Source organism: Leuresthes tenuis, unplaced genomic scaffold (assembly GCF_036924035.1).
Source record: "Leuresthes tenuis unplaced genomic scaffold, fLeuTen1.0.hap1 SCAF_5, whole genome shotgun sequence".
NCBI lineage: Eukaryota > Metazoa > Chordata > Actinopteri > Atheriniformes > Atherinopsidae > Leuresthes > Leuresthes tenuis.
The window spans coordinates 6,247,429-6,272,299 of NW_027325359.1; the positions used below are offsets into that span (position 1 = coordinate 6,247,429).

Below are 24,871 nucleotides of genomic sequence, written 5' to 3' on the forward strand. Positions count from 1 at the left end.
TCTCCTTTTCTCTGTCCGGACATCCCCGACTAGCTGCTCAAATCTCGACCTTTACTTAAACTGGTCATCCCTTTACTGACTGTGAGTGTATGTTAGATGCGCCTTGTATCTGTGTGTGTACAGCAAGAGTCGGAGTTTGCATGATTGAATTTGTGAAGCATCACTGCAGGGTTGTTTGCGCGGTTAAATTTTGTGAGTTGAAAAACATCGATGTGGAAAGACTTCCCCGGCCTCCTGGTAGAGTGGGTATGTCAGACCTAATTATATCTTCCCGAATCAAACAAAATGGCTCCTCTTGGTTTCTCCATCTGTATTCTCCTCTTTCAAATCTCAATTTAGTATTCATACAAAGAGCTGCTTTGTAGAAATATGTGCTGCACATGAAAAAAAACTATCGAACTATTTACAATCTCTCAAACTTTTTGAGACATTTTCTGTCTTTGATTTTAAATGATTTGAATTACTATTTTAATTTAGTTTGGTTATTTATTTAATTTCCAAGTATAATATCCTAATATTTAGTAGTTTGTAGCCTCTTAGATAAGATATACCTTTTAGATATAATGATTATTTTGGGTTTTGGAATATGTGTTGGACACTCCATGTGAATAACTTTGAGAATAACTTTAAGTTTGACGTGATTGGCATTTTAATCAAGGATGTAATCCTCAAATTAATTGACAAGAAAATAATAATCTGTTTAACCATTAGAATAAATTGATATCTTACAGATACACATTAATCACAACAAACAATAATAAATACAAAGAAAAAAATATATTTTTAACTAAGGAGAGCAGCTCAAGTCAAGCATCAATCATTGCTATTTCAGAGTTGACAAATGAGACCGTGGCAAAATCTAAACCTAAATACAGTGCATAGGAAGGTAGAATAAATGCTGTTTTTGTTGACTTGTCTTACAATTAAACATATCCACCTGTGTCTTATGGAGTGTAATCAGCAGGCAGAAAACATGAAGGGGAAAAAATGGCCGAGCGTTGTGTTGGTGGTTTAATGAAGAATATTTCTTTCGCGTGTTTCTGAGCGACTGGTTTTCATGCTGCGTAGCTTGAGGTCAGGCTGGGTGCTGTTTTGAGAAAGAGTGCTTATCAAAATAAATTACAGGTGCCGGAGTGTGAACTTGACCTGCCGAGGGCACTGAGGGCAGGATTTACAATTCAGTTAACTGGCTCCTGGAAAAAGAGTTGTATGAGTTATCAGTCCTGCTGTGTTACAAATTTGATAAGGGGCTTGTTTTGTAGTTTCATCCACAGAAATGTCTTCACAAAGACGGAAAGATTACCAACACACAGTAAGGTGGGCTTTTTTTATTTTTTTTTTTAAACAAGGAAAAGAAAAATGAGTCGTAAAAATACCCAAAGTGAGGGAATGTGTTGTTGCTGTGGAACAGTAGAGGTGACGAGCAAATTTAAAAAGTGTCAGTCTGCAAGATTTTTAACTTTAATATAGCAGCAAACAACTTCTCTTGATGTAAATATATACTGAAATAACAAGAGAATGGAGTTTCTCAGTTCTGTGTAGTGGCAGCCAGTGCAGCTGCATGCGAGTCCCTCTTGTTCACTTAAGTGCTTTCAGCTGGAAGCAGCCCTCCAGATATTCTTCCCATGAAGATGTAACTTTGTTTGTTTAATAGACCTCCAACAAAGAGCGAGATAAGACCAAATGGTATGGTCCAACCTAATCCAGCATGCTTTGAATGGAGGCCCTATGAGTGGCTGAAAAGCTCCATATTGGGCTTTGGTTCTTTTGGCTCTAACGTACTGTGGCTCTTGAGCAACAGACAGTGGTTCTGAATGTTGCATATTACACCTTTTTAAAGAAAAGTTCATCGCATAGAGACTATGGGAAGAAAATCCAAATCCTCGGGGGAGATGAACCTAAGGTTGGCCTTGATGTTGTTAGTAAGCAGCAGCATGAGGCACTGATGGAGTTCATGTCAGATATACTTATTGCTCTGAACAATCAGAACTAAAATCAACCACGAGCTCTATACTGACGTAATGGCAGAACCAGCCTGAAGCTGTGTTTCTATTTAATTGTCAAGCAAATGTGAAGCATTTGAAGGGTCACTGAAATGAATGCATACCAGGCACATTTCCATTTACTGTTTTAGAGCAAATAAATCAGATTTGAAAGTGGGTCATGGGGACGGAGTAGAAGGTGTAGTGATCGTTAACTGGAAAAACACCTAGAGGAAGAAGACAAAAACAAATTGAAAAAAAATAAATAGCTTTTGTAAACTGGTACTGATCATTTCAATTATTTATTTGATGCGGCAGTTCATCAGTTGTGTGGTCAGTCATGTAAGTTAATTGCTCATTATGCCAATTCCATTTTCACCATTTCAGTCCTTTTTTGAAAAAAGGCAAAAATCACCTAAAATGAGACCACATTTTCTAATGCAATTCTACAAAATGTTTAGTGTAGTTGCACCACTTATTTTAGGGAGGGAACAGGACCTTACTTTTACCAGCAGACTGCTGAAAAACTGCATGAGTCACAATCACAGCAACGTCTTTATTGTCACGCTCCAAGTTTTCAGTTTTAGCACAAAACAAAGTTTGGACAGGTTAGCATCCTGTATTAGCAGCTACAGACAGATGTTAGAGGCCAGATGCATAGAACTGTATGTAGTTTCATGTGTAAAACTGGATCTATGCACAAAGGCAGACATGTGCTTGCACTGTTTTTCCCCAGATGTCTAAAGCTTTGTGTGTGTTTGCTTCTCTTTTATAAATATCATTCATCAGAAACTATACATACATGCACAAGCTTTTATTCCACTCCCACACATATAAAACATAACTTTTATGACCGCTAAACCTATGTAATAAAATAAACAGCCCAGTCTAAATGTGAAACTGAGACACTCATCAGTGAAGTAGACAAAATTAAATCTGTCCTTTTTTGATGATCTCACTTCTGGAGTCAGGAGCAGAACAAAAACTGACAAATAGAGAAAAAGTAGCATTAATCAAGCTTAAGTGGACCTGATAAAAGGAAACGGTTGGATTACGAACATGATTCAAAAAGTGTAACAACTTTTAAAAGAAAATCTGCTCAATCTCTAAATACATGTTCCCTTCTCATACACTGTACTCTTGGACTACAGGTGTTCACCTGGACAACAGACTGAACTGAAAATGCAACACTGAGACTGCCGACAGAAGGGACAGAGCAGACTGTTCCTCTTGAGCAAGCTTCAGTGTCTGCAGCAAGATGTTGCATGTTCTCTAATCTGTGGTGGAGAGCGCAGCCGCTTAGCAACCATCTGTTGGGGCAGCAGCATCAGAGCCAGCGACTCAAAGAAACTCAACAAACCAATAAACCTGCTCTGGAGTCCCTGGACCTTATTGTAAAAAGAATGTAGCTCAAGTTAATGAACGTAAAGTACAACCCTGTCCACCCTCTACTCAACATAGTGTTGAAACAATAAGGTGTGTTCAGTCAGAGTCTTCTTCAACTTGAGGCTTCTGCAACAAAGAACCTTACAAGACGTCATTCCTGCCAACAGCAGTAACTCTACACTACAACTGTTTTACAACCACTAATGACTACTTACTGTTTAGTCTTTATGCTGCAAAATAATTTTCCTCTTTTGGATTGATAGATTATTCTATAAATCCAATTAAATTCAATCCAAGTTAAGTCAATTCACGTTGGTTCTCCTACATGCTGAGCAGCCATTCTTACTCACAATCGGTAATGCACAGCTGCAGTTACTAAGAGCACTCACAGTTAATTAAGAATAGAGTTATAACTAAAGTTATTTTAGTTTCTGTTAATCGTTGTTTTCACTTCACCATTAAATTAAATTAAATGACTGTGTACATGGTTTTAAGAGTGCTTGCAGGAGGTGAGCACATTCTCACTGCAGATTCTTCCTTTGTCTCTGAGTAGGAAAAGGCTTCACAGTATTTTTGTGTGTTGGCATCGCTTGTGCATCTAAACCCAGGTGTGACAACAGTGGAATCTTCAACATACCGACTGGCTCAGCTTGTCATGCTTTGTTGATCGGATTGGTTGAGGCCATTGTTAGTCACAGACAAATACTTTTTTTTTTTTTTCATATTTTCTCACACAGGGCTTCTCAACTGGTTCTGTGTAACAAGCCATTTTCTACTTTGGGTTAAAACTGGAAGAAGATGAGTTACACCTGCACTCGGCCACTCTTCTCCTCTGCTCTTGTTGTGTTTATACTGCTGTCTAGCTGCAGCAATCCACCTCCTCCTAAATTATAGTGCCGGGTGTCTCCTTGAGCCAGATTTCTGTCATGTTAGACATACGTCTGTCACTGAGGGAATTCTTCCATAATGTTGCTGGACACTTTTAGGCTTTTCAGACTTTCACTTTGACTCGGATGGCTGTGCTTTGGATTACTTTTCAGCAGCTCAGTTATAGCATTTTTGCTCAGTATGGGACCAGCTCCAAAGATTTTTATTACCTTGAGTCATTTAAGCTATAAAGGATGGGAAGGTATGACCTGGGCTTAGAAATAATGGCACATTACTTTAAGTCAAGATTTTATAATTTGTAAGTAAACTAATTAACTATGCATTTGAGATTCAGTTTAAGTTTAATTTAAGTTTATGATATATTCCTGTGACGTATTTCTGCAAGAAGTTAGAAATATCTCAGTTTTCAGTTGTAGCTATAAAGTTAATTAACATTAACGGTAATGAACATCTCCTAATAAACTTTTACAACCTATTTAGCTCTGACTTGTAAATGTGATGAGCAGAGTGGCTGGATTCTTGACAATGTATTGAAATTGTTGTGACCAACTTAAATAACCTAAGATCTTCATATTGGAGCTCATTTATCAACAGAGTAGGGAGCTGGAGCTGCTACAGAGTAAACATCCATTGTCTGCAGGTGATTAAAAAATCCACCAGTGTTGATCTGGGTTAGGTGTATTAGGGTGTCCCAACTGCAAACTTTGTCCTCATAGGTCACTAATTAATGCTTTCTACTGCAGATTTTCTGGTTTTAAAAACTGTTTCCTATCCTGAACAAACAGCTGTTGTTAAAAACCAATATGTTTACATTTGGTTGTGTTCTTTATTTGGACTGATTTATACATATCATCTGCTTTTGTGCTGCTCATCTTACAACTAAAGAAACACTGTATTTTGATCCCCTGTAACCAATGGTAAAATATATCTTTCACTGTGAGCTTTCACTGCATCAGAAAAAAGATTAAAGAAATGTTATTTTAATTATCAGAGTTTTTTTCACTTGAATATACTCAAATCCGAGTAGATATTTAGTATAATTTCAAAAATACTGTGTTTACTTGGTCTCTATAAAGTGCCCTCAGAAGACCTTTGCTGTTAATTAGCACTATATCAGTAAGTTAATTAGATTTGAGATAAATGTCATTACTTTAAAACTCTGAACTACTGTTGCTACTCAGTATGAGTATGTGGTGTTAGGTATATGAAACGCTGTGTGGATAAATCTGCTTCTTTTGTGTTGCTAAGCAACAAAGACATTGGATTATGTTGCCTGTTTCACCATCCATCCACACATCTCTATCTGAGGAAATTATTTATATTTATTTAAATGTTTTTTTTTCTTCTATAATGAAAATCTGTCAGTATATACAGCACCTGGTTAAACATATGATCACCCCAATAGTTGTAATATAAATATTCTTCCCTCTCCATATTTGCATCCACGCAGCTTGCTTATCATTCAGCAGGAGCTCATTTAACTCACCTAGCAGTAAGAAGACAGACACATATCAGTGAAATAATTAGCATAAATTCAGCAGACAAACACATAGAGACCCAGGTTGTGACAATCATCTTCTGTTCATTCATTCATCAATTCTGATCTCTTTTCCACATTTTGTTGTTTCATTGTCATTTAGCGTCATCTCTGACTGTTGCTGAGTCATTTCACTGTCATTTTTGCATCCATGAATGAGACAAGTTAGGTTGGGGCTTGCTAAGATATGTACACACCATGGACACAACTGTTTTCATTTTCTTGGGTGAATATTTAAGGACAAAATAAACTGCCGAGCCCCAAAAAAACCCAAGAACAGTAAGTATGAAAATAGGAGATTTAGACCACTTAAAGTCTTCCCCTGTACATCTCAAATATTCTGGGGTTAAGATCTGGACTGTGTTTCAGGTGCTCCACTTGTACCTGCTCTTTGTGAGCACCAGAGAAAAATGTGGAGTTGATTGTCTAAATGGGATACCTTGTTGAAATTCCACATGATGGTGTTGACTATCTTTACGTTTTTGGTCAGCTGACTGCAGGCTGATGGGCTTCTGCATGCCTGTTTGAGCTGTACTAATTGCTGTCTGCCTTGACGGATCTGTGATTGATAGGCCTGTCATCTTTTTTTTTTTCATGTAGTAAAATAATTTGGGTAATTTATGAAAATATTTTTTTTTCATAAATTTTCTTTGCTGTGTTGAAGAAGCAGCCTGCCACAAAACAAGCCAACTGTGATGTTTACTGCATCAAGTTAGATTCTGAGGTCGTAAATTTGCTCTAAGTGAACAGTCACACCACTGAAGCTTCTTTAAGCAGAGCCCTCCTCCACACTCAGCTGTGCCCTGAGCTCAGTGCTCATATCACGAGCATGTGTTTCTGCACTGGTGTTTGTTTGTGTCTGGTATTTTTGACCAAGCCTTGCTCAAGATGATGCTCAAGGCATGCTCACTGGCATCTGCAGCTGTGAGCTCATCTGCCCTGCATGTGCGTACGAGTGTGTGTGTATGACATATGCTGCTGCTGCGTCTCTCAGTATTTTTCTAGTCTGTGACGTGAACACAAGGTCAGACTGGGAGAGCATCTGGTGGGTGAGACGAAGAGTGTTTGAGGAATGTCATGGAGCAGCTGCGAACGCTCATACAGACACACATCAACGAATGCTTTCACATGCATAAACATTTATTTGCTACTGTCAATCAGTTTTTCTCTCTCGGTCTCTTGCACACACAAATGCACAGACTCTCCAGTGCAGTTACAGCAGCAGCAGATAGGGGCTGCTGCAGGATTGTGGAAGCTGCCTGGCCAATCCGCTGGCAGGTTTTTTTGGAGCCCGGCTTCCCACTGGCACATCTCCTTTTCCTCTTTTTTCTCCCGACGGTCGTCGTCTCTCTCCATCTATCCGTGTTGCTCTGCATCTACCATCCCCCCGTTCTCATCTTCTGGGATTAAAATTGGCTGCAGCCGGTTGCTGTGTGCTGGAGGAGCAGTGGAGAAGCGGAGGCAGGAGGAAGACGGTGAGGTTTCACCGAGGTTACGGAAAATGTACGGTGGTGGGTTGCAAGGCTAGAGGACGCCTGGGAGGACAGGCTGACAGTGGATACATATACCTGTGGAGTAGGACTGCTTTTATCAACATCTGGGCCAGCTGCCGATGAGGTGTCTGAATTGCATTGCTTCTGTCTTGATTGTGTGTCTCTCCACCTTGCTCTGAACATCTTGTGTGCTCGTATAAATATGTGTTCGTTGGTGTCTGCATGTCAAATGGGTGGCCTGTGCCTGAACACAAAGCTGTGAGATTTGATGTTAACTCATCTTAAAATCCCACCAGTCCTGATGCTAATCAAGATTTCATCTCATCTTCCTTTTGTTTTCTTCTCCTCTCCCCTCCCCTCCCTCCTCTCCTCTCCTCTCCACTCCTCTGGCTTTGCTGAAAATGCTTGCTAAAATGTTAGTTTACATAAGAAACAAAAAACATTCCTTATTTCAGAATCACAGATTCACTTGTATCAGGGACCCACATGCATGTATTTGCACAGTTTGTCCAGTGGGCCCCAATGAGTTTCCTCTCCAATGTGTGCTCCATTTGACATGTAGGCCCTGCATTAATCTTAACTGCTAGGCCGAGAGCTGTCGACTCAGTTTGGCAGGAGGTCAATAGTGTATGCATGAGTGAGGAGACATGTTTGTCATTTGTAAATGCATGGCATGTAACCTCATCCCTCCCTGTGTCGGATGTGATAGTACTGCATACCAAATGTTGCGTGGAGAGAGTTCTCCTCCTCTTAACCTCCTGGGCTTCTCTGGATTGAGATGCAGGGAGGAGAACCTATTCATGGACATTGTCATGCAGTGTGTACTGCACAGATATGTTAGCCCACTCCTACTCCTCTGCCCTCGGTTGTGTTTGTCAATTATTTCATACTGTCTTTCAGTTGAGTGACTTAATGACAAGAAAGACAGCTTATACAGCAGATAATCTACAGAGACAGAGAGGCAGACACGAGGAGGTTGAGCTGTTGTAGCTTTTGTCACCCAACCTGCTGACGATGCACATAAAGCCCCAAGGGGCTCACTGGTTTACACAATTACCAAGATATGTGTGTGTTTATGTCAGGGTGAGTAGTAGCCTTTGCTGTTTTGCCTTTGTGTGAAAATTATTGCAAGCTTTAAACTTGATTAAGCCACAAGATTTAATTACTTGATTGCCCTTAATGTGCAATATTCTATTTTTATTGGTTATTAAGGAAACTTAATGTTTCTACATATTTTCTCCAAAATGTAGCTTTTCATTTTTTATCTTAGTTTGAGAAAAATTGAGCTGCTAAGCATGAGTGTGTCAGTCCCACTGATAAGACTGTTCTCTCAAGAAGTACAGTGTCACTTTCAGCTCATTTCAATATCTGGTAAGATCTCTGGAGGTCATTGCAGAAAATTGTCCCCTGGCAGAAGTATTTATCTCCCTTTTGCTGTGTTTGTGTTCAGGGGGGGTGGTCGACAAAGATTTGCGGCACTACCTCAACCTGCGCTTCTCCAAGGGCTCAGTGGACCACGACCACCAGCAGATCATCAGAGACAACCTCTATCTCCGCACTGTTCCCTGTGAGTACTAAGCAGCTTCTATCCTCCTTTAGTGTTTCTGTTTCACTTCTGTTGATTACTCCTCTGAGTTCCTCTTCTCCACTGCTTCACCATCTGTGTCTGTAATTGTTTTTTTCAGCATCTCCATCTTTTTTTATATTATCACCTTTCCCACATCCTCCCTCAGGCTTATTTGCCTTTCTTACTCCTTTTTAGGTTCCCCTCCTCACCCTCGGGATGTCGCCCTCACATACACGCTTTCTCTGTCTCTCGACCGTCTATCGCTCCTTCTTTTCCCTCAGTCGTCCAAGGTTTCCACGGCAACCAGCCTCTTGTCTGGAGGCTTGGGTTGTCATAATGCCCTACCCCTTTGAGCACACACTATAGACATGCACAGCACACACAGATGTACCCAGATGATAAGGTGTTTGTTGCTTGAAACATTTAATTTATCTGTGTGTGAGGTATTGTAGATGCTGGACAAACAAACCCTGATACTGACACTTTATGCCTGTGGGTTGCATATGTGGGTTGTGTTATGAGTGTGTGTGCCTTTTGCCTGTTGTGGGACGATGTCATTTCCATGATTGACATTTGAGGGCCATCCCCAGCAGGTCTGCCTTACGTTGCTGCATCGAGCAGCTTGTGAATCAGCTCTGAAGCTTCACCCTGCAGACGAGACGTCTCTCCTTTCACACAGCATGTGGATCAGTGCACTTTGAGCGGAGACTTTTTGAAGGGTTTTGAAATCGTCTGACATGTTTTATCGTTCTTTTGTTAGTATGCTGATTCATGTTGCTGAATCTACTACAGATCCAACAGTAAACAAGGCCAGTTTTGACGTCAGTGGTCGTTGTTATTGCATCGGCTAAACGATTCCACTACACTTGATGTCCTCTGCTGGTGTGTTGAGCCGCTGACACAGAAGTGATTGTTTATTACGATCCCACAGCTGCACAGTTCCTGAGCCCCTTTCTCTCTTCTTTTCCTCTCTTCTCTCATGTCCTCTTTATCTCTTTGCTTTTACTTTCTTTAATGATTTGGTTACCACCTCACTTTTTCACATTTTCTCACTCTTTCAGTTTTAATTCTACATGCCCTCTCCTTTATTCTGCCTTTGTCAGACTGTTGGCTGTATATTAGTGCAGCTTAGGCAGACTTGCAGAGTGACGCCTGAGGTGATGGGGAATGGCTAACCCTAACACCTCTGGCCTGTGAATGCTGAAGGACAGCAGGGGCCTGTTTTAGTTAAATGAAGCATAATTTTGTCACCTTGTTGCAGTTATAGTCCCCTTCTGGCCTTTTTTGAGAATGGAAAATCAGCTTTTCTGTGGGATGATTTAACAGTAATGACATCCACATAATTAACTGCCTATCATTTCACAAAGCTGATTCAGTATAATGGAGATTCAAGACCTACTGCCCAGCAGCTTTGAATCATGTCCTTATTGTTCAAATTTAAATCTAGTTGTAATATTACAGTGATTTGCCTTTCTTTTTTATCATCCTGCTTTGCTTTAGTTCAGTGGTTCAACTCTCCTTCACATGAGGACGGTTTATGTACATTCACTGCATGACTTCTTGGCAGTCCGACACTCACATTAGCGGGCGTTGCTCAACCATCAGAGTGACACAGCATCAGAGGGCTGAAAAATGGGGACAACAGTCCTGAGCGCTGCACTGCTCATGCCCAGCGGGCTGTTTGTTGTCGTGGTTTGGAGCATTGGAAAATCAGTGTTTTTCTCCCTGGTCTGCAGCGCTCTGACCGTGCTGTCAGCGCTGGTCTGTCAGCTTGATGAGCAGACTCCACTCTGCATCTCAACATGCTGTCAAGGACGTGGGAGGAGGTGTGTCTGTTATTGTGTGTCTGTGCGGTTGTGTATGTGTGTGTGTTCACACAGCTAGAAGGCTCACTTGCTGACATCAACCACTGCATCCTGTTACATCATTTAGCTCAAGGATTACCCGCTCTCAACCCAAAAATAATTAACTAAATGTGATAATTTGATGTCTGATATTAATAACTTCATTAAGACTTTGTATTGTGGCCTCCAGGCTGCCCCCTGCGTGTGTCTTTGTGCTCTTTTCTGTTTGGATGCGAATGTTAACTTATTTGAGCCTCTCTTTTGCACGTGCATTCAGATCTCAGCAAGCAATCATGATGAATGGTAGCAGGATTACCACTTCAAGGACATGCACACGCATATATTTACCCTACAATAGGAACCAAGTCTTTGACAACTGCTGCATGATATAAAAAAGAATAATTGTATTGCATTATACCAGATTTAGCCTCTGGCTAATTTCTGACTGTGGCAGATTAACCCAAAACTACGTTTAGAATACAAATACATAACAAGCAACTGAATACATATACATAGTAATATATAAATACAGATAACAATACCCGCCCTACTCCAATAACACATACTCCCCCTATTCAGTCTATTTAGTTTTCAAACTATCAAATGTTTAATAATAAATCTCTAAAGGAAGATGATATTATTACAAAATGAATTATTGAGGCAAAAACATCAAAATGAATATGTAACAAAACAGAATTAAATTGAATAGATAATAAATACATGCACAAAATATAGGCAGCAGTAAGAAAGACGTGGTTTATATATAAATCCATATATTTAAATCATTAAGCATGAATTATAGGGAGTTTGTGTACGTAGCCTGGCAACAACTGAGCTGATTATATCACATGCAGCATCAACAGGTAACACAGGAGAAATCTCTCAGTGGATGACATGGACAGAGACTGACAGCCAACAGTCCAACACTCAGGCTGCAGAGATGCGCCAGGATTAGACCACCTGTTGTTAACAGGTCCCTCCTCCTTTACTGTTGCCACTCTTTCTGGATTATCTGTCTTCCCATATTGACTGAGTCATGCAGAGAAGCTTCATAGGCAGGACTATGGTTCTGCATTACTTGGTGAAACACATGATAATTCCATTGTGACCCCAGCAGCTCTCTAAGCCCATCCATTATATCCACCAGGCATCCCAAATTCTTAATAATGATCAAGGGAAGAGAACCTTTATTATTTAAACTTCATCCTCCTTGCTCTCCATTTTGCCCTACATCCGTCTTCTCTTCAACTTGTCCTACCCAATATTGTCGTATACATTTTTTACTTATTCTACTTTGCTGTCAGACAAATTAGCGTTATGGGTTAAAGCAAGAAAAATATAACATGGTTTGACTTAATTATTAAAGATTTGCATCACATTGTGTGACTGCTCTCAGAAACTAGACAACCGGAAAAGTAGAACATTACAATCTCACAACTTTTACACTTCATTGTGACAAAGCTTTTGGACATGTACACAAATGCAACTATTACATGTTTTGATGTAAGACTGGACTGGTAGATAAGTCCTGGAACTGTTTGGTAGGGTAAGTCTGAGCTCCTGACAGACCATCTCATGTTGAAGAATCTGGAGAAGTGTTTTACATGGTTCTTTCAGCTTTTGAGCAATGTGGAGATGAGTGTTTAAGAATGTCAATCTGGGAAATCCAACTGAAAGAAAACAGAAGACGTGGGGTACAGTAAACAGCGTGGGGGTGAGGGGGAGAATGTGGTGATGAGCAAAGAGGTTCTGCAAGAAGATTGAAAAGGGGAACACGACAGGAGCAGAAGAGGTAAAGAGGAAGCAATCAGAAATGGACAGATGGGGAGGACAGAAAATAGTGGCTGGAAAGTGAGAAACAATAGTCGATACAAGAGGATGGGGGGGTGGGGCTGTAGGTATAAGGGCAGGCGTGTACTGAATGGGGGTAGAGGGAGTCTCGAAAGTAATCCCCAGGAGAACCATCTCCTCTCCTCCACTCTACTCAGAGGCATCGGTAAAAGGCTCTATAAATAGTCTAAACAGTGAGCAGCACATTTCTCTACTCAGATAGCCCATGAATACATGCAGCGTCTGTCAGTTCACATCTGCAGTTCTGGACGCAGGCTGCCCTGCAGCTTCTCTGCTTCTGACAGGGAATCCTCTTGTGGAGACTACAGAGGAGGAGCAGTTAAAGATGTTGATGAGGAACATGACCAAGATGCTTAGGATGGTGATGGGAATGGTGCACGCCTCAGATAATGATAGTGGTAATGAAGATGGCTATGGTTATGATGTGAGGAAATGATGTGTGGAAGCTGATTGACACCTTTTAACCATGATGCATGTATGGAATTTTAATGTACAGTCTTGTTAATGTTAACCAAACTCATACCATTTATACATTTATAAGAAAGGTCACGGTGCATTAAACTATCAGAAAATGAAGTGATGGAAACTTAACAGTTATAAATACCAGCAATATTTAATGATTTGTTGGAAAATTGAAGATCTACAAAAGTCATATATAGGAAGGTCACAGTAAGTGTACATTTTGTCCTCAGCTATTGAAATTTTTGTGTCTTTTTCTTGCCAGATCTATGGTTAAAAAACTTTCCCAGTTTTATTGATTTTTTTTTTGTGGAGAATGAAAAGTTCTTTTACACTTGGAAATGTAACTGGGCGGTTTAATATCAGCAGTTCGTCTCTGTGACCGACAGAGTCTTTTCGATTGATTATTTTCTCTTTCAAAAAGTGGTATTTGTGACTTCCTACACTTGCCTACTGGAACTAAAATGTTCTTAAAAGTAAGTGTGAATCATGTTTGAGTTTGCAAAAGTTTAAGCGGAAGAAGCAGCTAATGATGGCTGTTTCAGTAAAATGTGAATACAAGTGAGAGTACTTGTGTTGAAGGCACTGAAATAATAATTTATGATGTGGTCCGGTCCGTAGAGTACTGATGTGCTTCTGTGTGACAAGCTTTGAAAGATTTTCAAAAATGCTTTCAAGCCATTAAAAATCTTATGAACTATGTATTTCCTCTCTTTTATTTATTTTTTCTTTCTTTTCTCATTAGTGGGATGTGTATATCTCCCTTATAAGACAAATTCACGTGTATCTAGCTACTTTTCAGAGACAATATGTTTTTATAAAAATTATTAATTTTGTTGAGATTTGAATTGGTGCAGTTCTTATGTTTATGCATTTAGCAGACGCTTTTATCCAAAGCGACGTACAGGTAGGCAGGTAGGGTAAGGGGGTCTTGCCTAAGAACCCCTACTGGAGGTAGTACCCTCCATGCCACTACACTATCCAGTCCCCAGTTCTTAACATAGATGTTCATAGATAATGAATATTCAAATGAATGTATGTGATGAAAGAACAGAGAATCACAGAATTTATTTTTTTTATAACAAAAGAAAAAATCACTTCACAATTCATGTTTAACTTTGTTCTTACTTCACTTTAATGCACAGTATCGTTTCACAAAGGCAGTATTTCTCAGTCACACTATCCATCCATCCATCCATTTTCTATACCCGCTTAATCCAATTTAGGGTTGGGGGATGGGGGGGATCCATCACAGGTCCATGCAGAGAGAAACGAGACACACCACCCACCATGCACACTCACACTCACTCCTAGGAACAACCGGGGAGAGCCCACACAACTGTGCGGCCTCAATCACTCTATGAGATCATAAATCTTCAGCAATAAATCCATAGATGTTGAATTTTTGCCTTTCACGAGTTGTGGCTATCCGTTTTCTTTTCATGTGTGTTGCTGTTCTTGCTTGTGCTAGCTGTGTTAGCTGCCACACATATTCACCTTGACATCCTGCCAGTTTAGTATTGACATCCGTCATGCTACCACTGTACTTTTACTTTGACAGACTTTTGTACAATGTTTTTTCCTTTTTAGAAAATTCAGATGATTTCCAGAATTTACATTTGATGCTGTATTAAAAACAAAAATGATAAACATAGCCAGCTTTACACGTGTGCAGTTTACATTACAGGATTAGCTAAGTTTTTAGCACAAACATGGAAGCAAACGTTTTAACACTGGAGCCCTATGGGAACCTATGGGTTCTGCCTTATCGGCACAAAAAAGGACATCCTTGTCCTTCTGCTGCTGTTCCTCTTTTGTACTTTGTACTTTGTACACAAAAAACAAAGGAGGCTCAGCACACCATCACCTGCCGGCACGCAAGCAAGCATCGTGGAATCAGCTGATCAAACTTTTAATGTAAGCTGCATTCATAATATTAACAATGCATGCTGTTCAATCACCAGTCCAAAAGAAGAGTCTCACGTTCTGCATCACATCAGATTTCAGTCATTCACTTCCCAAAAACTGAGTTTTCAACAATCATGGAAATCATCAGGTGCTTAAAAGAAATTTTAAATGACTGGTTAATGGGTATCTGCCAGCTAAAGCCTCCTATTGTGGTTTTCTTTGCTTTCTTAAAGTCACCAATAAACTCACTTTTACGACCCGTTGCCTAAAAGATGAGCAGATGGACATCTACTATAAATATAAAGGGACAAAATCTGCACCTCCAAACAAACATTCAGTCAATTAAACCGTAATAATTTCCTCAGCAAAGGAAGCTGTCCCGGCACTGTGTGATCTACCATATTCTCCCACTTCCATCTGTGTTTTATTTTTAATTTGACTGGCTGAAGAAAAAATGTCCTCTGAAATCCAACCAAGAATAGATTGTGTTTTGCAGTTGGAACAAATTAATTTTACTTTTGGATAATTCATAAAACCCCTTCAGAATCTTTTTTATGTCTGCATGAAATATGACATTTTCAAAAAGTTATGAAATACAGAGAATATAGTCAATCAGAAACCTTGTTTTCATATATTGTTCACAGTAAATGCTATTCCTTATCTTAGAGTGGTCCATATATGTGAACAAGTCGGTGTGGGATCACACCTGCATCTAATCCCAATGACAGAAAACACCTGATTCTACTTGTACTGCTAATCGGTTCATCTTTCTCAGTAGATACAATTATAAAACATTTTTGTCTCACTTGCTGAATTAGGTTATCTTTACTTTTAAGATGTGTGACACATGCAGAAATACAGAAAGTGTTGACAAACTTTAAAACGTTGATTGCTGACTGTCTCATGGGTACAATTATATGGATATGAGTAACTCTTATTTCTAATAAGCGTGAGTGATGATGATGAAGCAAAGGGGGAGGAAGAGGAGTTCTGAGGTTGTTTTTTTTAGACTTTTTGTTATTATGTTAACAGTGATGTTCAATGAGGTGGTAAAGGTAAGATGCATTTCTTGTGTGTGTGGGTCTGTGGGAGAATGATTGTATGTGCACATAAACACACCATGTGAATGTGTGTCTCTATTTCTTTTTTTTTTACCCTGTTGCATTGATTATTCTGTTTGTGTGGTGAGATTAAACAGACTGAGCTGATAAATGAATCATGGGAGTGTTGCACGCCATTCTCTGTTAAGGTTGTGTGTGCTTGTGTCTGTATATATGTGCATGTGTGTATGTGTGTGTGAGAGGGAGAAATACATCATCCCGCAGGGACTCTCCTTAAAGGGGTGATTTGCCTGCTGGCTTGCTCTTGTTAAAGGGCTTGCTGACACACTTTGATGTGGTTCTGTGCTCCCTGCAGTTTGATTGGCAGACTGGATTAATGTTGTTCCACAAGATGAAAGAGAGCAAGAGGGAATTATATACATTTTATGAAATGAAAGTAGCAAATATTGAACATGATTAATGAATTTGTTATGTTTGGAAATTGCTTTCCATGTTAAGCTCTGGACAGGTGTCATCTTATCTCGATTTGCTCTCCTCAGTGTGATCCTCTCACTCAGTTGCTAATCACAAACTGAGGATCCTCTGAAGTCCTTTGTGTTTCTGTTTCCATCTGTAGTTTTTCATAACCTGTGTCCCTGTCTGTGGTGCCACTAAGATCAGAATAATGGGCCTGATGAGCCGGGCACTCAGTGAGCTGCTTGTCCTGTGATGGTCAGTGAGCAGTAACACTTCGCAGAACTCGATTGTTCATTCCAGTCAGTCTTTACTTTTCCACACAAACACACACAGAATAGCAAAGTGTACACAGTAGTTTGGTGTGTATGCACCATCTTGATCTCCGCTGTTCTGTCCTGCGTCAGTCAGCTCTGCAGACTAATGAAGCTGCTTTTCAGCCCATTGCGGCTGATTCCCATCGCCACAGGAAACACCTCAGTACAAGGGTAATTTCTCAATGTCATCCAGCTCAGCTAGATGCAGATGCGCTGAACTGCACAGTTGTCTCTGCAGTCCCTGCACAACCCAAAATAGACATACTTTGTGGAAGAAACTCTAATTCTCAATAAAATCTAATCTTTTGCTCTATTCTTATCATAGTATCCCTACTTTGATTAGAGCCATTGGCATGTCCATCAAAACAAACCCCCAAAGCAAGTGTAGAAATATTCATACTGCAGAAAACTTGAAAACCACCAGCAAAATTAATATTTCAGTGCTAACATCAAAGATCATTGCTTTTAATACAGTGATCAGCTTCCTACAGTCTTATTTTGATAAAGAAAGTAAGCCCAGTGCCACAGATTTGAGCGGCACCTTTAAAACAGCTTTACCAGTTTAACTGTAATGAACTGTAATGAATGGTTCCTGTTTGGTTAAACTCTCTAAAATGTAAGAAAATTATGAAAACTATCTATAAAAATCACTCCCATTTAAAAGAAAGGCATCTTATGTTTTTTTTTTGCTGTTGATTATTTCTTGTTTTTCCCATAATGTTAGCCATTTATCTAAACTACATGCCAAAAAGACATTCCAACATGTAATATTTTTGGCATCCATTCTTTCTCATAAAAAGTTAGATCTGATGTGATCTGACGATACTCTGACTCTATCCAAAACAAACATGGTCCAACTACCAGCACCTGCAGAACTCAGAAGTAAATTGGTTGGATCAGTTTAACTTGTGCAGGAATTAAAGTGTGAAAACAACAAAAAAGGGGTTGGAGGGTAGCGAGGCCTGCTATGTACTAAACTGTTTCTTAAAGTCTCTGCTGGTTGCCTAGCAACTGCTCTTTGCCAAGAAAGAGCCTGGCATATAACCCTCTGTAACACCATAATAAGGCTTTTTTGCATTTTATTAGTCATCGTTTCATAGATTAAACCAACAGGACAGCTACGATGGAGTGAGTTTTAGAGGTGGTGGCAGGTAGCTTTTTCATTCATGGATTTGTACAGACTTGAAAAAGCTTACAGTTATTTCTTTGGATGACAGAAAAACTTTCATTCAAAATGTTAATTTTAGCATGCAAGTATAAATTAATACAAATATTAGTGATAATAATGGTCTTTATTGTACTAAAAACAGGCACCTTAAGAACTAATACAACTAGAAGATTAAAACCTCATGTCAGCTCAGTGTTTAAAGCTCTGAAGCCCTCTGTGATTGCATGGGAAGTCAGTGTGGATTATAACAATCTGCCTTTAACTCCTAATGTTTAATGTGTGTCTAATTAGGCGAGCAGCCCAGCCTTACTGTCCCACACTGCCATTTATCTATAATCTGACTATGACTAGAGTGAATCTGTGAGCGTCCTTCAGCCAGAGAGGGATTTACACCACAGAGGTGTCATCCAAGTCACTGAGTCCTCCCAGCCAGCAACACCCATCAGAGTCAAACCTGTCTACTTGAACACGTGTTGAAATACTCCAAGGCAACCAGGTGCAAGCTCTCAGTGGCCAGGCTGGGACAGTAATTGATTGATTGTTCTGCACAGAAGCTACTTCCACAGACTTGCACCTCTGCAGAGCAAAAGTGCTCAAGCTGAGGACCTCTGAGACTCGTAGCAAATCGGCTGTGCATGCAAAACGGAGCATCATACCTGACTTAAACATTACTTTTGTACAGCAAATGTAGATACTGCTGCTTGTTACCTTGGCAAGTCTATGTTTCCAGGCGCTGACGTGTTGTCGTGGTAGCAGACGTTCCTGTCAGAATGTTGCCATGTTGTGTTGCTGCGTCTGTTGCCTGGGCTTTGTAGTGTAAATAAGGATGCCAGTGTGTGTGTGCTCGATCATACCTCTCCTATAGACCTGCTGTCACACTTCACATCTGCCAACTGGAGAGAAGGAAGATGGAGGACGATGGAGGAACAGTGATGTGAGTGAGACGCTAGACCAAGACAAGTGCAAGCCAGGGTTTGAAGGAGAGAGGATAGAAGAGAGGAGGATAATGACGGGAAGAGAGAGTGGAATAAAAAAGACAGAGAGAGGCAGTAATGGGGACAGAGAACAGTGGTTCAAACAGAGATTAGGTAAATTGGAAACAAGAGGAGAAAGACTAAGAATAATGGAGGAGGCCAATTTGAAACCATGAGACAGTAAGATAGATAGATAGATAGATAGATAGATAGATAGATAGATAGATAGATAGAACAAGAGGTAGCTTGTACCGATTCGGCTGGAAAGACGTCCATGCAAACATTTATTGAGTCTTTTTCTGCTTTGTGCAGTATTTTAACTTAGGGTCGACATTCATTATGCTCAGCAGACAGGTGTGCTATCACATCTGTGTGAATCCTTTTCTGAATCCGCTTGGGGATTATTGTGAATAAGTGTCACACCTGTTCACCTCCTAGAGAATATTTTTAGTTACTGTAAGAGTTTGTGTTACCGTAGTTGTTGTAACAAATCCACTCAACTCCCAGGACAGCCCGATGGCTGTGATGGATGAGGTGCTGTGAGACACCGAGCCACAAGCACAAGAGGGACCAGTTTTATTCATCTGGGTTTGTTGAATAACCCACTTACCGTACAACTGTTCCATGTATTGTATCTACAAATGTATTACCAAAACTTTTTTTTTCATGTATGACTCCCAGAACTCTAGAGGACATAATTATGTAGGTTGCTCTGTGTGTATACATTAAAGTCTTAAATATTAGAATGATTAAGAACCACTACCCCACCTACCCGTCCCCCTCTTTGTTCCCACACATACCCACGCTGTGACTGTATTATTGGACCACCTCCCCCACTCTTTATTATGATAATCAGCCCATCGCCGGTCTATTTTTAGCTCTGAATCTCCGCCGCTCTGCTTCTCCCTCTCGGTGACTTCCTGTCTAATTATACAAACATGCGTATGAATACACATGTTAATTCTAAAACACACTTGCAGGTTGTTGTGGATGAACTGCATGGTTAACCAATAAGCTTTTTATCCCCTTGCTGCCTCTGTCTCTGTTGTTCCCTCGTTTTCTTCTTGTTCTCCTCTTCCAATCTGTTCAGCAAAGGTCTTTGTCCCCTTATTGTCGGACACTCAGCTGAGTTATTTCAGGCTATCAGCTATTTTAGCTTTATCACCAAATGGACTTTCCTTGTTGTGCCTCTAAGTAATCTTCTTCTGACACACACCCACCAACCTCTCCAATGTGAAAATGTTCTCTAGTTCTCTAGTAGAAAGTTGTCATGTCCTCATCCCCTAAAGTAGCATTTCTGAATCTTTTCTATGTTATTATAGATTTAAGACTTTGAAAGCCATAAATCTCTGTGGCATTCATATATCTACTCGCAGCATTACCTCTCAGAGATTTTGTCACACTGGGCTGATTGCAGTGCAAAGACCATTTTTGGCCCACGGCCAACTTTATCCCTTATTAGCGAGAGCAAGACATCCAATTAATAGTTAACAGCAGAAGTGCTTTTGCCTTCAGGAGAGTGTCAGTGCCTCCATCTCTTTACAGTCTGCTGCCATTTTTTAATTTGAGTACCTGTGCAACTTGTCCCATGTTGATCAACTCATTAATTACTGCACTGTTTTGTGTGACTCTGCACCAGAACCATAATCACAAAGTTCCTGCAGCTAAACTGAGGACAATTCAGCTCTTACCCACAAGGATCCATCAGTTAGGGAAAGTATTTTTTTACTTTTGGCCTCTACCCGGGAATAAAGAAAGGACAATTTTGAGGATAAAGAAAGAAAGTTGCAAGTTTAAAGTTAGATGAAGACAGAGATAGGTGGTAGCATGGGCATAAGGAACACCATATCGATATTTTTTATTTTTTTGGGAGCAATGTTCTTTGTAATAAAAAGGTTTACTTTACAGGTATTTAGGATGAGGAAGAGCAAGCAGTGAAAGAAAACAGCAAAGCTGTGTGAAGAGAAAGGAAGGAAAAATTGAGGAATAGCCTGTCTGCCTATCCCAAGGCCAGATAATTGATCAATAATCTTGGTTCAGATCCAAAAAAGATGCTTTCCCTTCCTCCCTCAATTCTTCTGTGTGTGTGTGTGTGTGTGTGTGTGTGTGTGTGTGTGTGTGTGTGTGTGTGTGTGTGTGTGTGTGTGTGTGTGTGTGTGTGTGTGTGTGTGTGTGTGTGTGTGTGTGTGTGTGTGTGTGTGTGTGTGTGTGTGTGTGTGAGAGAGAGTGAGTGCGTGCGTGCGTGCGTGTGTGTGTAAAAGGAAGCTGTGGGAGAGGGCCATCAGCAGGTCATCAGTATTCCAGAAGGCTCTGCCTACTCTGGTGTGGGCAGCAGAATAATTTCATTCTGATCTTACAGATCAATAAATGTACCTAGTGGAAGGCGACCAACCCCGCCTGGGTGGCTAAGCTGCTGCTGTGTTCAAAGTTGCGCTATGCATGCAAAGGATTGCACAGATTTTTTTTGTTTGTTTCTTTAACCTGCAATACAGTTAGTAGAGTAGATTTCATTCTAAATGTCTTCACGCAGACCTTTCTCTCAGCTGATTTCAGAGCAGTATGTTGACATTTAAACTGTGGTCAAAATGATCACCTGATAGAACTTGACAGTATAGTTTGATAAAATGCTCTTTCATTATCCTCTCTCCTTGTAGAGCATGTACTGATGCATGTTTGTATCGACTGAGTCAGAGGACTCATGAGTCAACTCATAGAGAAGATATTTGTTATCCCTTATGATATGATGCAGTCCAACATGTAAAGATATAAACAAGCCTGAAGAATTACCATTAAGTTGAATCAATACTTCCGACACTGGGAAGAATGGAAAATGCATTATTATTAAGATGCTGTTGTTATGGGCTGCATTACATGAGAGATGAAAGGAAAAAAAACTTGCATCTTTTCAGGGCGTGGACACAATTCAACTTCTTATGAATAGTTTTTTATTGGAACAGTAAGTTTATAGTTTGTAGTTTTCCAGGCAGCATAATAAGAGTCAAACATATTACAGTTTGCTTTTTATTTACACATTAGATTGAATCTACATTTGTCGTCATGGTTACCGGTCAGCACAGTTTTGTGAATGCTTCCCAAGCTTAGATGATCTTTGTGTTAGGGCTTCTATAGCACACATGAAATGGTACCAGGATGTAGGTCAAATATGGAGATACAGTCATTTAAACAGCAATTTTCCAATGATTCCCTCTCATGCACCATCCAGCAGCTGACACTTTGTTTTCACTGCTCCCAGCTATTGACGTCAGTCTCCTCGGCCATCCAATCAGCCCCTGCTGCTTTCAAGCCCACAGCGCTAATGTTTTTGTCTGTGGTTTCTGGCCATTTAGTTGTATGAGGAAGACAATACTTGAGGCAAATAGTTCTTCTGAAGTATGGAGACTTCTGTACACAAACACTGACTTCTCACTGATTCCCCAAAAAAAGATGATTTCCCACCATTCACAGGATTCATCTTGATGTTTCCAGTTTAAACTTTAGCTCTTCGGCCTCAAAGCCAACAGTGACTTCAAAACCGCCTTTTTATTACGCGGCAGGTTCCTCTCGTGGCTTTAAAACAGCTCCTTTTTCACAATTAGTTAGTGTCTGTATGTGTAAAGATCAAACTTCTGTTCAACATGAATGCACAGAAACAACCACAGGAGTATTTGACATTCATATGTGAGGTAATGTCCAGATCATGGCAGATTATTTTTTTTCTAGTATCACAACTTCTCAGTATTATAGGAGAATGTTAGTGGAGTTTTACATATTTTGGTAATATGCCCCTGAGAGTGGCGTTACATGAGACAACAACATGTTTTTTTGTTTAGCAAAGAGCTCGTTTTAAGCATTATTAGCCATTCATAACATACTCACCTGATTGGGTGTGAATTAGAGTTTATAAAACAATGCGGAAGGTGGGCCACACTCACAGAGATGCACACACAAACTCTTACCCATATCAGTGAGGTTGTGGATTTATGACATTGATGATTGCAGATGGCACAGCGGGCACTTGAACGTCACTAAGATGCACAGTTATGTTCTTACATATAGACATGCTCAGACAGAGGTAAGTACTCACAATCAGATCTAATCAGTTCACAGCGTGGCAATGGTTGGCAATTATATGCAGCAGTCGCACTGTTGATGTCTGATGATCTGGGCATCCCTTCCTTTCTCATTAGGTGTTGACAGGCTGCCATCTTTTCTCTCAGTAGTGAAGTGAATACAGTCGAGAATGTTCAGTAGATGCTCTACAGGAGTTAAGTGGTGACAGACGATCAATAGAGATCTAATGATTAAGATATCACACTCTGGAGAGAGTTAGTGTGCCTGTGTGTGAGTGTGCCATATGTCCACAGCACATCCGTCACCTGCTGTTCTAATTTCTCTCAGCTCACACTTCTGCTATGATACCAGTAGCGTTTAAACCCTTCATTCATACCTCGATAAATTAAACTGTTTTTTTTCTCTCACTTTTCAGCTATCTTGTCTGAACTGCTGATCACTTATTCTGACTTTTTCCACGTAGACCATAGGGCCCACGGCCAGATCAATCCACCTTAGCTGTTAGCCAAAACCCGGAGAGTCCTCTCCTTCCCCACACTAGGTGAATGACTGCTTTCTGGCATGATCGATAGGGAACAGGGATCAACACGAGCAGGCTTCACGAAGCCTGAGTTGAAAGTCCACTTGGCAGAGACATAAACACTGAACCTCATTAATCTCCAAACTTCCATCGCTGCCATTATACAGCCGAGCCTCGACGTGGCTGCACTGATGAAAATCTCCTGAGCATTGATGCAGGAAGGCTCTAATTGCTGCTTGGTAATGTGGTGCCTCTGCACTCCCGCTGTTTCGACAATAATCCAATCGGTACAGTATTGTGTGCTATGTAAGCGGGTTTGACTTATGCTTGGTAAAACTGTCATATTGATTCAGTCATTACTAAAGCAGCATCAGATTGGCTTGTAGGGGCTGAACGATGATGTTTTGCTGCTTGAGCGCATTCTCTTTGCTTCTCTCTAGCTGTCTCTCACTGTCAGTCTGACAGAATTGTGTGAATGGATTTGGCTATCACAAGCAATGACTCCTCAGCCTCTTCTGTTCCACTTCCCTTTCCCTCCCACTTCCTCTCATACACTTTGTAGCCTCAAATCTGCAGTCTTATCCTGTCCAGCCCTCTTCTTTTGGCTCTTTCCCTGCCTTCCTGCCTTTTCTTCTCAAGTGTCCTATTTGGCTCTAATGACCTCTCCGTCTCACTTTTCTCTTCCTCTTGCGCTCCTACTCTGCAGGTACCACCAGGCAGCCTAAGGAGGGGGAGGTGCCAGGGGTGGACTACAATTTTGTGAGCGTGGAGCGTTTTATGGAACTGGAGCAAAGTGGAGCCCTGCTAGAGAGTGGAACCTATGAAGGTGAGCTGTGAGAACATCTGTTTTTCTATTTTTATATTCAGTCTGTCTGTGAATGTCTTTATTTGATTAATTAGGTGTGTCAGGTGATGCACTTGTGCGCAGGTCTGGTAAGCAAAGTGAGTCTCCTGCGCTGCTGTGTACAATATTATAGCTTCCTCTTGTGGTTGTTGATTATTTTAGTGTTTGTGTCAGCTGAACGAATGCCAGTTCCATGTCATGTCAAGTCTGTGCATCTCTTATTTTACTTTTTCACATTACAATGGTGTGTCTTTGTGTATCTGTGGAGTATGATTCCCTTAAAACAGAGTTTAGTTGTGTCCACTGGAGGAAATTGTCTCTTTCTGGGTGGCTGCACTGGAGGTGCTGCAACTCATTTTGTGGATCACATTAAATTCAAAGAAGGGAGAAGAAGGAAGGACAGATTGAAGGTAGGGACATAAAAACATGGTATTTAGTATTTAGACTGCGTTGAGTCTGGAGGATATATCAAAGAAATTGATTATATCATGATTTATAATTGTGTAAATTCTTCTCTCTTTTTGGTTTTGCATCATGTGAAAAAAATG

General features: G+C 40.4%; 1 protein-coding gene across 5 annotated transcripts in view; it reads left to right on the plus strand.

Annotated features, from left to right (window-relative positions):
• The window catches only part of magi2b (membrane associated guanylate kinase, WW and PDZ domain containing 2b), an 82,324-nt gene that overhangs the window by 15,627 nt on the left and 41,826 nt on the right, over positions 1-24,871 (plus strand). For 3 of the 5 annotated variants that reach the window (XM_072385623.1, XM_072385619.1, XM_072385620.1), the window contains exons 2-3: positions 8,737-8,853; positions 24,186-24,305. In XM_072385623.1, coding sequence (XP_072241724.1) covers positions 8,737-8,853; positions 24,186-24,305 — 237 coding nt within the window. The other 2 variants (XM_072385624.1, XM_072385622.1) reach the window with 2 other exon arrangements.